The sequence below is a fragment of the Pelodiscus sinensis genome, chromosome 16, assembly GCF_049634645.1.
Source record: "Pelodiscus sinensis isolate JC-2024 chromosome 16, ASM4963464v1, whole genome shotgun sequence".
Lineage (NCBI taxonomy): Eukaryota > Metazoa > Chordata > Testudines > Trionychidae > Pelodiscus > Pelodiscus sinensis.
This window is the reverse complement of record NC_134726.1, coordinates 29,390,950-29,404,613: the sequence shown is the minus strand read 5'-3', so window position 1 is coordinate 29,404,613 and position 13,664 is coordinate 29,390,950. Positions and strand designations below refer to the sequence as shown.

The following is a 13,664-nucleotide window of genomic DNA, read 5'->3' as shown; positions in this document are numbered from 1 at the left end:
AGGGGATGGGAGAGAGATCCAGGCCTGTTTGATCTTAATTGTATGCAAGATCTTGGAATAAATTTGGAAAGAGAAAGTAATTACGCACACATAGGTGAGCAGTAATCAGGATGAAATACAACATCATTTTACAAAAGGTAGATTTCACCAGACCAGTCTGATCACCTTCTGTCACCAAAGTATGGGGGAGTCACAGGGCCTTGCACACACACACCCCATCCACAGTAAGGTGCGACTCTCAGCTGGCAGGTAGAACAGAAGGGTTTCTTAGTCGACAGGGTCACAACATAGAACAGATTTGTCAACACAGAAACCAGGATCAGTCAGTACAAACCATCTTAAGGAGAGGGGCCCCCAAAGCTATTGCCTGTTTCTTGCCCTGTGCCCCCAAGCCAGCCTAGACTCCCCACTCCCAGAAGTCTGGTCCCATCCCCATCCCCAGCCAGGCTCCTTCTCTAGCCTTTGTCCTGTTTCTTGGACAATAAGTGTCACCAGGTTGTTCCCCCTCCTAAGCTCAGGTTACGAAAGGCATCGGCCACAGGAGGATATCACACTCAAAATTCCCTTTGCCATCTAGGTATTGGTGCAGTACCCAGGAAACTGAGACATACCCATGGGGTTACTATGGGACAGTGGTACTCACATGCAACGTAACAAAGTGAATAAATGCCTCCACTTTGTCACATTTTCGTTGAGAAGATAACTGATTTTGTTAGACAAAGGAAATGCAATCAGTCAAATCTACCCGATTTCAATAAGGCACTTGATACAGTTCCACATGGGAAATCATTAGTTAAATTTAGAGAAAATAGTGATTAATATGAGCATTGAAAGTGGAAAGAAACTAGTTAAAGGCAAGACTACAATGTGTCACACTGTCAGCCTGGAGGGAGGTGACCAGTGGAGTCCCTCAGGGATTAGTCTTGGAACCAATCTTATTCAACAGTTTTATTACTGATCTCGACACAAGTGAGAGTGTGCTAAGAAAAGTTATGGATGGCATCAAATTAAAGGTACAGCCAGTACAGAGGAGGACTGGAGTATCATGCAAGGAAATCAGGAAGACCTTGTAAACTGGAGTAATAGAAATGGGATGCAATTTAATTTAGGGTCTAACAAGATTTTTTTCCATAAGCTGGGGACTTAGCAGATGGAAGAAACAGAGAAGGCAAAAGGCGTGGGCATATTGATTAATCACAGGATGACTGTGCCCTCAATGTGATGTTGACCTAGGATGCATCAGAAGAGATATTCCAGTAGAGTCAGGGATGTGTTAGAATTATTTTTCAAAACATTGTGAGACCCCATCTGGATGCAATTCTGCTTATCTCATGCTTAAGAAAGATAAAATCAAACTGGAACAGGTGTAGAGAAGGTCTACTAAGAGGATCCAAGGAATGGAAAATCTACCTTATGAGAAGAGACTCAAAGAGCTTTTCTGGTTTAACCTAACCAAAAGAAGACTGATTGCTCTCAGTGATTACATCAGAGGGATAAATACCAGAGAGGGAGAGGAGTTACATAAGTTAAGTGCCAATGTGGACACCAGAACAAATGGATATAAACTGGCCATCAACAAGTTTAGGCTTGAAATTAGGTCAAGGTTTCTAATCGTCAGAGGAGTGCAGTTGTGGCACAGCCTTCCAAGTGGAGCCGTGGGGGCAAAAAAACCTAACTGGCTTCAAGACTAAGTTTGATAAGTTTATGGAGGGGAGTGGATGATTGGACTCTCTGCAATCGCATGTAGATGATCTGCAACTGCCAGTAGCAAAAATCCTCTCTGGCTGGAGATGGAACACTAGATGGAGAAGGCGCTGAGTTACTTCAGAGAATTCTCTCCCAATTGTCTGCCTGCTGTGCCTTGCTCAAATGCACAGGGTCTGATTACCATATTTGGGGTTAGGAAGGAGTTTTCCCTGGAAGTACATCTAGGCTGCAGGGTTTTTTCGAGATACATGTTTGCTCTTCTGCTTTTTTTTTTTTTTTTTTTTTTCCGGAAAAGCAAATGTGCTCTTTCGGAAGCCCTGTCTTCCTTGTTCTATAAGGAAGAAGGGATCTTCAAAAGAGGTGGATTTTTCCAAAATTTGGCTCAGTGTAGACAGGCCAAATTTTGAAAAAGCCTCTTCCAGAAAAAAATCGGGAAAAGAGGTAGTTTAAACCTACCCTGTGTAACCCACGGAGGGAGCATAGAGTGTGGGTCACTTGTGGATTTAAACTTGTGTAAAAGACAAATTCCCTTGTAACTTAAAGTCTTTAACCAGTATTTGAGGACTTCTGTAACTCCGCCAAATGTCAGGGGTCTATTTCAGTAATGAGTGGTTGAGGTTCTGTGGTCTGCAATATGCAGGAGGTCAAACTGGATGATTATTATGGTCCTTTCTGACCTTAAAATCTGTGAGTCTATGAGCTGTTATCCTTACAACTGTTACACCCAGCAGCCACTTCTGCCTGGAGAAGATGTCACTGTGGTAGCTCTATGTTTTGTTAAGCCCCATGGCTTGTGCATCATTCTTCTATGACTCCTGCAGGAACTGCATGTACCATGAGCACCACCACCAGCAATATTACTAGGCCCTTCCCTATTGCTGCTCTTGATAGGAGAAGCTGGGAAAGGAATAGCTGCCAGCTTACCCTAAAGCTATCAGCCTTATGCCATTCCCAGTAGTGACTCTTACTAGGGAAACATGGATTATTGTGGAGTTACAGTTCCATCAACTGTCTGAATTTCTAGAGGAGAGAAAAGAAGCTACAGGCAAATAATTTAAATGTAATTGCATTGCTAGCAAAAGTAGCCAGGTTGTTTAATGTAGAAAGAAGCTACTGAATTTAATAGGTGGCATGATTGGCTCACACACTAAGCTCACAGCTAACAGTACTTCTTTCATCTAGCTGGAAGGCTGCATCAAAGGGGAAAATCAGAGTGTTCCTTTGGATACCTGCACAAAGGAAGAAGCTCATTGGACAATTCAGAGGTGTAGTGGACCAGTAATCCTCCAGTATAAACCAAACCATGAAGGTAAGACCTAAAGTTTGGCTTATCAGAAATTGCCAGTTTTTTTGATAAGGCAAGTCCTCTGCTAGATCAGAATCCGTTGAGCCAAACTCTGCTCTTAGTTGTACTGGAGTAATCAATCCTGAGGTAAATCCACTGGTTTCTGTCAAGCTACTTTAGATTTACAGCAATGTAACTGAAAAGCAGTAATAGCCCAAACACCTGTCATTCCAAGAATCTGAAGAGCTTAGTGGTGCGTCATTGGAGATAGTAGTCACCGTGTGCAAGATGATTTTTGTATACAATTTTCTGTGACATAACCTGACATGCTAAATTTTCTTTTCCGTCTCTGAGGTCTGATTTCACATTGACACTTTGAAGTTTACCTTGTTTATAATGGTTGCAGTTTTATCTTACTTTTAACAGATGGAGCATGGCACATGGACCATGATCAGGGCTTGTAGCAAGAATTTGGTACATTGGATCAAAAATTACATTCCAAAAGCCATTTTTACTTGCACAGCTGTGTTGGCCCATTCTTTATCCTGGTCAGGGGAATTCAGTTGTACAGATCATGCTGACAGTGATTTCTTTGATTTTCCTTTGATGTTTAAGTAGAAAAGAATATCACACTTTTTTGAGCATCACTTGGCTGCACATAAAGCATGTTACAGATTGTGGGAGTGCCAGCTGCTAATAAAGTGAACAGGCTGCCCTTAGACCTCCTGATAGAACTCATGTTGTACTTGCAGGATGCAACTGCGGCTTTTCATACTGCATCTTTGTTGGGAAGTTCACTGTTTTATGGATGATTTGTATATAACCTACCAGAAATGACATTGCCCAACTGTATCCTTACAACAGGAACTACTTATGAACTGTGATACTTGTAGCCTGAGCTGCTCCCAGACCATTTAAACTAGCACCCTAAATGCATGTCTAAGCTACATCCCTCTTTTGAAAGAGGGATGTAAATTAGACAGACCGAAATTGCAAATGAAGCTAGGATTTGAATTTCCCGCGCTTCATTTGCATAATGGCGGCTGCGCATTCTTTCAAAAATGGGTATTTTGAAAGTGAAACCACCGTCTAGACGTGGTTCTTTAAAAAAAAAACTTTTTTGAAAGATCCTGTGCTCCTCAAAAAATGATCTTTACAGGATCTTTTGAAAAGGGTTTTTGTTTTCGGAAGAGCCACCTCTAGATGGCAGTTTCACTTTCGAAATACCCGTTTTTTGAAAGAATGCGTGGCTGCCATTATGCAAATGAAGCGTGGAAAATTCAAATTCCGGCTTCATTTGCAATTTCGATCTGTCTAATTTACATCCCTCTTTCAAAAAAGGGATGTCATTTAGACACTGTTTATGTTTTCTCTCAGAAGTGACCTCTCAGTTTACTAGGACTTCAATGCCATGAACTTCTACCACAACAGAGCCTACTCACTGAAAGCTAGAAATACAGCAGCACTTGGTCACAGATTCCTTTGTGGCTGCAGGTTACAGGAAGCTGCTGTCAGAACTGGAAGAAGGATTGATCACGTCAGGAGACTCATTTCACATCCGTCTGAATCTGAACATCTCTAGCCAGCTGGACTGCTGCTCCCTGTCGTTGAAATGTGATGAGATTGTGCATATTCTCGACACCATGTACCAGGGGAAGTGCGAGTGGCTGTGTGCCAGAGTTGACCCTTTCACTGATAGGAACCTGGAAATGGGGACCATCCCCAGCTATAGCAGGTGAGCATAATGCGGCTGAAATAGGACAGTAACCTTGACTATAAGCAACAACTATATGAGCTCTCTTGTGTAAATCAGTTCCTGCTATCACGGAGGGAGGGTTGCATATCAGAGTTGAGGATCAGGACAGTCATTTGGTTGCAAGGGTTTTGAGGAGGAGACCTCAGATTTTATTAGGAGACAGGATTTCTCAGAGAACCAGACAGGAAGATGTACACCAGAAACCCTCTTATCCCCAGCTGTGAACCACAGTCCTGCTGACTATTTTTGTTCTGTAGTTTTACAGTGTGATTCAGGCATTCCTTACTGCTGTTCTCTCTTGTCTTTTCCCTAAACCAGGGGTGGGGAACTTCAGGCTCAGGGGCTGGATGTGGCCCCTGGATCTGGATCACATAATCTACTAGGCTGCCCACCCCCAAGCTCTGGTGTGTGAGGGGAATGTGTGGGTTTGGGGTTTGTTTTTTTGTTTGTTTTTGGGGGGGTTGCCTCTTACTTGTGTGTGGCCCCCGATTGATTTTTCTGTGGGTCAATGGCCAACAGCCTAAAAAAGGTTCCCCACCCCCTGCCCTAAACACTGACCACTGCATCCACTCTTCCTCTAGATGATCTCACACACATCTTCCTGATCCATGTGTCTTTATTGTTTCTTGTAGAGCCCAGCAACTGCTCCTGGTGAAGCTCCAGCGACTGATGCACAGAGGCAGCAGGGATGAAACAGAAAGTTCATCCAACACTCTTCGAGCACTCCGGGTAGGTCTCCATTGCGGGAGTCTTTCCATATCAATTGTTGCAGCTGTCTCTACTGCTCATGTCTTCCTGTTTTGAATCACTCTCTGTAAGCTTCCTTTGGTTACTCCTGATGCTGGCCCTCATGTTTAATACCCACTCTACCTAGTCTCTTTAAATCTTCCATCCCTCTAACCTTCCATAGGTCTTTCCCTCAATCCTACAAGGAGATGGAGCTGTGTCCTTAGAGCTAATAATCAGAATTCCTTCTCTTATCTTCCTTCTCTTAACAAGCATCTGGCCCCTAACTGCATGTCCAAAGTATCCATCCTCTCTAAAAGAACACACTGTGCAGAGAAGTGGAATTACCGACTTCTTTGTGCATCCGGTCTCCAGAGTTGTTCCTGTAACCACAGGTGGATTGAGTCAATTTCTTTACCCCTAGGTGTTCCTGTTATGTACACTAGTAAATTAGTTTTCTGCTATACAGGCAGTCCCCGGGTTACGTACAAGATAGGGACTGTAGGTTTGTTCTTAAGTTGAATCTGTATGTAAGTCGGAACTGGCGTCCAGATTCAGACACTGCTGAAACTGACCGCCAGTTCTGACTTACATACAGAATCAACTTAAGAACCCCAGGCGTCCCCAAGTCAGCTGCTGCTGAAACTGATCAGCAGCTGATTCCAGGAAGCCCGGGGCAGAGCAACTCTGCCTCGGGCTTCCTGTAGTCAGCGCTGGTCAGTTTCAGCAGAAGCTGACTTGGGGACGCCTGGGGCAGAGCAGCTGGGGTGCTACTGGACCAACCCAGCAGCACCCCATCTGCTCTGCCCCAGACGTCCTGATTCAGCCGCTGCTGAAACTGACCAGCAGCGGCTGAATCAGGACCTGGGGCAGAGCAGCTGGGGTGCTGCTGGGTTGGTCCAGTAGTGCCCACGGGCGCTGCAGGACCAATCGGCAGCGCCCCAGCTGCTCTGCCCCAGAGTCCAAAACAAAAGCCTGGTCTGCTGGGGGGGGGGAGCACACTAGCTGCGCCCCCCCCCCCAGCAGACCAGGGACACGGGGAGCAGAGCTGCAGTGGCAGCGGGGTGCCACGCCTCTGAGGCTTTGCTCTGGCAAAGCCTCAGAGGCAGGGACCCCGCCACGGCTGCAGCTTCAGTCTGGGTGCCTGTGGTCTGCTGGGGATGGCCCCCAGCAGACCACAGGCACCCGGACTGAAGCCGCAGCCGCGGGGGGTCCCGCGCCTCTGAGGCTTTGCCAGAGCAAAGCCTCAGAGGCGCGGGGAACCGCCGCTGCTGCCGCTCCAGTCTGGGTGCCTGTGGTCTGCTGGGGACGGTCCCCAGCAGACCACAGGCACCGGGGGGGTCCCGTGCCTCTGAGGCTTTGCCAGAGCAAAGCCTCAGAGGCGCGGGACCCCCCCGCGGCTGCGGCTTCAGTCAGGGTGCCTGTGGTCTGCTGGGGACCGTCCCCAGCAGACCACAGGCACCCAGACTGGAGCGGCAGCAGCGGCGGTTCCCCGCGCCTCTGAGGCTTTGCTCTGGCAAAGCCTCAGAGGCGCGGGACCCCCCGCGGCTGCGGCTTCAGTCCGGGTGCCTGTGGTCTGCTGGGGACCGTCCCCAGCAGACCACAGGCACCGGGTCTCAAGGGGCAGCAGCAGCGGTTCCCGCGCTTCTGAGGCTTTGCTCTGGCAAAGCCTCAGAAGCGCGGGAACCCGCCCGGTGCCCCTGGTCTGCTGGAGACGGTCTCCAGCAGACCAGGGGCACCGGAGCAGCTTACAAACGGGGCTTTCTCGCCCCGACTTCCGGGGCGAGAAAGCTCCGTTCGTAAGTGCGGATCCGACGTAAGTCGGATCCGCGTAAGTCGGGGACTGCCTGTATTAGCCACCATGTGTGCACCTAGCACTCCTCTAATACACTTTGGGACCACACATAAGAATGCTTTTAAAAGACAGAGATGCTACAATCACCATTTGGATTAGACTTCAAACAAGGCAAAGCACCAGATGGTCCTCCAGTACCCCAGTCCCACTGATCAAGTGTTGGGGTAGATGGCAATCCCAGGCATCAAAGGCTGACTGGATGCAAATAGCCTGCCATCCTACAGTGCACTAGTCACTGCACAGGTGGCCTCTAGTCAAATCTCTAATGCAGGCACAGTCAGATAGATTCCTTGACAAGAGGCTCATAGAGAAGCCGTAACAGGAGCACAGTGTGTCAGCACAGGCCATTCTAAGTCTGTAGTTTGCACAGAACATGCCTTCGCTTTCTAAAGGGTATGAATTGCTAACAAGTCTCTATCCCTTAACTGTAAATAACTGGAGAGCTGCTGAAGGCCTGTTTTGTTTTTTGGGTGCTGTGATTTACTGAAGTTCCTGTGCAATTTTTATCAGAATACACTGCAGCCAGAGGATCCTGCCTCACAGAATGACCCCAAAGCCAGCCCTCGCCTCTCCCGGGCAAGCTTCCTTTTGGGACAGATTTTACAGGTAATGAAGTTAAAATTCCTTTCTATGAAACATCGGTGTGTGATTTTCATGAAGATTGGAGGCAGACAACTTTTTGTGATGTTCTCAGGTATCATATTCATTCTGAGCCTAACTTCCCATGCTGGAGACATGGCACAAGGACTTATGATTGTCACAGAGAGCTTTAACATATGAGAAGTCAGATTGATTTACACTTTCTAACTGTCCCTGTCAGGCAGGACCTTTAGCTTTTAATAGGCTCGTCTCCATTATTAATATAATTTGGATAGCTCAAACTGCCCTGCCCTGAGGGGCTCAAATGGACCTTATCTGGAGCACATTAAATTCTCTTGGCCAGACAAACTCTCTTGGTACGTAGGAGAGTAAAATCCCAGACGTGAATAGTTATTTAATTGCAGGGGCAGATACCATGGAGAGGATGGAGAATGGGTGGTGAAAGGTTTGATTCATAGATTCCAAGGTCAGAAGAGACCGTTAGGATTATCTAGTGCGACCAGCTGTGTAACAGGCCACTGAGGTTCCCCCAGACAATTCCTAGAGCAGATTTGTTTAAAAAAAAATCCTATCTTGATTTAAAAATTGTCAATGATGGAGAATCTATCCTGACCCTTGGTAAATTGTTCCAGCCTTTAATTACTCTCACTTAAACATTTGCACCTTATTTCTAGTCTGAATTTATCTAGCGTCAGCTTCCAGCCACTGGACCGTGTTATGTCTTTCTCTGCTAGACTAAAGAGCACATTATTAACAAAAATCCCTACGGTCATGGTTGGGAAGTTTAGAGAATGCTCAGGTGGAGGAGTGAGCATTTGGGTGGATGATGTATGAAAGAAGCTTTTGTTGGGTGTTAAATTCTGCTATAGGAAAACGTTTTGAGTGCTGATAAGCTAAATGTTGGGTGTTGCAATAAGGTAAGGGTAGAGAAATGAGCAGAGTCTTTGATACTGCTGGGCTCACATTCATAGTGGGCATGCTACTCCCCAGTGAGTCTATCCGTAGTAACATTGTTGATGCCAGAGGGTTTTGAGGAAGAAATAGAACATGACTCATATATAGAGAGAACAAGAGGAAAAAATCCCACCAGGGAATAACAAAAGCTAAAGGTCAGATCTACATTGTTTAAAATAGCCTTGGATTTCAGCCAGCAGCTCTGTGGAAGGGTTGGTGAACTTACAGCCTTGTTTTTGCTAGACACAGAGGTAATTCAGATCTGGTAGATAATGGAAGGAGACATGGAAGCAAACAAATATGTGGAATAATAAAGCATACAGTTCCATAGAATGAATGGGGGTCAAACCTCTTTGTTTGCTCTTGCAGTTTGTTAGCAGGTCTGAAAACAAATACAAACGTATGAACAGCAGTGAGCGAGTCCGCATTGTCACCGGCTCTCCGTCCAGTTTGGCACGGACCTCTTCTGAAGCAATGAAGCTGATACCTGATAAGCTGGAAGGTAAGGATATAACAGCATTTTGCATCACTTGACACAGGTTAAATGACTGCACAAGTGCAAGGCAGTGAACAGGTCCTAGGCCTTTTCCACCTCTAATTTTTAAGTTCTTCTGCATGTGACTCAATTCTTGGATTTTTTTTTTAAAGGCTGGGGGAAGATAGCCCTTGAAAACAAGTCCACTGGACTGAAATGTTCTATCTTGTTGACAACTTTTCCTAGATTCTCTCCTATTCTTCCTCCAAGGAGGTGTAACTACAAGTAGCGAATTGCTGCTTAGCAAAGGAAAAGTTAAGCTGATAACCAGGAAAAATGTCTAAGCAAGTCGTCTATTTAGCTGTGAAATAGCCTCCCAAGGGAAATGATGGGAAAGCCTATTGTTTGAATCATTTAAAACTAGACTGAACATTGCACTGAAGAATATTCTGTAGGGGACAATACTGTCCAGGTGGAGGTATGGACAGGGGGAACAAACATGTGATTCCCTTCTTTGATGTCTGTGATTCTTCTACATCCTTCTGGGGAAGAATGAACTAGATTGTAAACAGTCTCTTCTTTACTCAGATTTGGATTCTGAAAATGAAATCGATAAGAGCCTCAACCTGATCCCCTATAGTTTGGTGCGACCGATCCACTGTGACCGCAGGCGCCCAGTCCTCTTCACTCCCACTGTGCTTGCAAAGACCTTGGTACAGAAACTTCTCAATTCTGGAGGCGCCTTGGAATTCAACATGTGCAAGCCAGGTAACTGTGTAAAAATTTGCAGAATGTGCTAAATGTAGCAAGCCTTTCTACTGTTGGCACATAAGTGCCCGCCGCTTGGGAATCCTGCTGCTATGTCTCAGCAAAGCGTAACGTTGGATCCTGCAATGGGACAGTTGGTAAGAACCATCTGAGCTCGCCACCCTAAATGGTCCTGATGATGCTTGGTTTCTGAAGGTTGTATGGTCTATGTTCTATAGTTGCCGTGTCACACTCCAGGGACTGGCATGTTGTGAATGCTCTTTGTCAGTATTAATATATTTAATTCAAGGTGATGGGATATTTGGACCATTGCTATAATGATTGATGAATATCTTCCTTCCAATCAATGACTGGTTTCTTTCCAGTCCAGGGCATGAAGATCTTGCACTTGATCTTCTCCAAAGACTGGGCTTCTGGATGACACGCTTCCTTGTTAACTGTTTGCCGTTCAAAACCATACCCTGTACTGTGATTGCACTGGGATGCTATTGTCCCCATTCCAGTCAAGCGCCCCTTCTGTTCCACTCACCAGACAGCTGTGAGGATACAGATGCTGAATCCATTGTGTTTTAAGTCTGTGAACTATGAACAGAATAGAGTTATACCTCTAACACACCTTCAAAGTAGAAATCATAATCTGGACCCCCTCCCGAGAGCTTAGACTGCATAGCTCAGTCCCTAGGACCAGTGGGGACAACAGACTCACTGGGTCCCTGGGCAAGGGGAGAGGGGCATCTCTGTGCCCCTGGAAGGGGTGGGTGCTGGGCAGAAGAGGCTAGGCTAGGGATTAGCTCCCCCATCCCCATCAGCAGCCCTCAGCACTTCCTGGGGTGTGCTGCAGAGGGATCTTTGGTCCACCCCTTCCCCACATTGGCAGTAAGGATGTAAATTCCCAGTTAAAAAGTTAACTGGTTAAATGCTGTGTTTAACTGGTTAATCTTGGAGCAGCCCCCCCACCCATGCCATGGTGGGCCCAGCCAGAATGGAGCAGCCCATAGCTCACGGGCTGCTCCATCTGGGATGAGCCAAGCCCACCACACCATTGACTGGGGGGTTGCACTGGCCAGGCAGGGCCTGCCATGCCTCACTGCAGGCAGGGAACTGCTCCAGCTGGGCCGAGCTGCCGATTAACCAGTTACCCGGTACGCATGCCAGTAAGGCTGATGCTTACTGGGTAACCAGTTAATCTGTTAACCCTTTATACCCCTAGTCAGCAGGCCTGTGTGGAACCCGTACTGGCCCCTCAGCATGTGTCTTCACAGCACAGTCATCTCAGGTGACAACTTGACTGTGACCCCTACTTCAGTTCCCATCCACACATGCAAATCTCTAGCTTGAATTAATTGGTGCTGTACGGTTGAACTAGGTGGCGGGGGCCCGGGTTGAAGCTCAAGTGCTTCTGTAATATAGTGGGGATGCAACAACTTGAGTTATAACAACTCAGTGGCAGCCAATCAAAACGCACCCTCGGGCTCCCATCGTAGCTTAAACACACCCTCTTTGAGAATGCCACCTAATGGTTTGAGGCTTCTGGGTTTCTCTAGGGGGCATGGGGCAAGTGGTAGCACATATGCACTTCACACCAGATTTTAGCACTTTATTGCTCTTTCTTAATAGCATAACATGCAGCCCTATACAAAGCTAACACACTCTATGTGCATTGCCCTGCCTTAGTGTCTCCACCATTCTGGTGCATTCTTTGGGCTGGGGTCAAAGTCCTTGAAGGCCCTCCAGCATCCTTCTGTTGTACAACTTTGGTTGGCCAGTTCATCTCCTTTCCCTCTCCTGCGAGCCCTTTCATGGCCTTTCAGTACTTCAGTCAGGTGACCCATCGATCAGCCTATTGTGATGATCAAAGACCCTTATCAGGTGACTTTGTTGCCAAGTGATCTTTCCACAACAAACCAATTTTCCTGGTTGAGAACCAATCAGTTGTCTAGGATGTTTATAGTTTAATAGAAGACCATCTGAGTTAACAAGCCACTGTTGTCACTTCTCAGTACTCTTGCAAATTTCAGTCCAACATGGAGGTAAATAGGTTACAGAGATGATAACTTGCAGCTTGATCAAGTTACAGACAAAGAATTCATAATCCTACATAAAAATAATAAATTATACAAACAGATACCTCAGATCATCACAACGACCTCATGAATAGAGGCGTTTTAACCCTTAGGTTAAAAACCATGTGTTCTGAAATCCCAGTACTCTGATCTGTGTGATTATGAACAGCTTAGACTGATATAAATACAGTAATTTTAAGAGTCTAATTTACTCTTTGCCATTTGTATGGTTTGTTTGCTATTCTGCATTTCACGCACCTTGGACAGTGAAATTGGTCTATTGCTAATCAGATTGATTTTCTGATTCCCATGCTCTGTACTGTGCTGTAGAGTTTGGCTTGCCGTGTTTGTTAGAATGAGAACCAGAGCTGGTTCTCCTTGCAGGACTGACCCATCTTTCTGTTATTTGGTTGTCCGAAGTTTAGTCCTATAAGGATCCCTTGGCCCCATGGCAATACCAAAAATATAGTAACATATTATGGCATAAAATGCTATTGTGTAATATACCAGCCTTGTGATTTGGCACTGTGGAGTATAGTTGCTCTTTGATGTTAGGTGTTGGTATAGTTTTTACTGCATCATATTGTTGTCATTCAGGGCCTTGATTGTGAGGCAGAGATTGCTCAGAAACTCCCTGGTATAGGCCAGTTTGAGATACTGAGCCAAGTTTAGGTCAGGCTTCAGTTCAATTAAACAAATAAAATGAGAGACGCTCTCAAGAAGACTCTTGGTCTTATTTCACTATACCATCAAAGGCTTGTCCAAATTCCTGCTGAACAGTTTACTAGGTGCAGCTATTGTGTGAACCTAATAACCTTGCTTTCATCCCCCTCCTGCTCCAGATATTGTAACCAAGGAAGAGTTCCTAAGGAAGCAAAGGACAGAGAAGGTCATCTTTTCCAGGGAGAAGAATCCAAACACCTACGAATGCATTGTACCTGCCAATATTGAAGCCGTCACTGCCAAGGTGATGGGAGTGGAATGTAGCAGCGTGGGTTGCTTTTCATACCTTGGACAGTCAGTTTACTGCCACAAGAAGAGCTTATATTTTCAGAATAACTTCTTTCTCATCCCATTCTCATTTCCTAGCCTCTCTTCCTTAGTCAGTCCCCTTTTTTGTTTTGTGCGTGTGAATGCAAAAGAAAGAGACAGGGACCTAGCCAATGAAAATGATAGACTGGGACACAGAGGGTGTGTCTAAACTACAGGGTTTTTTCAAAAAAAGTAGCCTTTTCCAGAAAACTTCCCCTGTGTCTAGACTGCAGCTGCGTTCTTTCGAAAGTAAATCGAAAGAACGCAGCAGTTTTTTCGATTGTGTAAACTTCATTTTACGAGGAATAACGCCTTTTTTCGAAAGTACTCTTTCAAAAAAAGGTGCTATTGAATGCAAACTGTACTTTTTCAAAAGAGAGCGTCTAGACTGTCTTTTGAAAAAGTGGTTTGCTTTTTCAAAAAATCTGCTTGTAGTCTAGACA

The 13,664-nt window shown here is 45.8% G+C and overlaps 1 protein-coding gene across 4 annotated transcripts in view; it reads left to right on the top strand.

Annotated features, from left to right (window-relative positions):
- The window catches only part of CARD11 (caspase recruitment domain family member 11), an 81,214-nt gene that overhangs the window by 62,653 nt on the left and 4,897 nt on the right, over positions 1–13,664 (top strand). For all 4 annotated transcript variants that reach the window (XM_075899621.1, XM_075899622.1, XM_075899623.1 and 1 more), the window contains 7 exons: positions 2,890–3,016; positions 4,487–4,727; positions 5,381–5,477; positions 7,840–7,935; positions 9,253–9,385; positions 9,947–10,126; positions 13,032–13,156. In XM_075899621.1, coding sequence (XP_075755736.1) covers positions 2,890–3,016; positions 4,487–4,727; positions 5,381–5,477; positions 7,840–7,935; positions 9,253–9,385; positions 9,947–10,126; positions 13,032–13,156 — 999 coding nt within the window. The remainder of the gene's footprint in view (positions 1–2,889; positions 3,017–4,486; positions 4,728–5,380; positions 5,478–7,839; positions 7,936–9,252; positions 9,386–9,946; positions 10,127–13,031; positions 13,157–13,664) is intronic.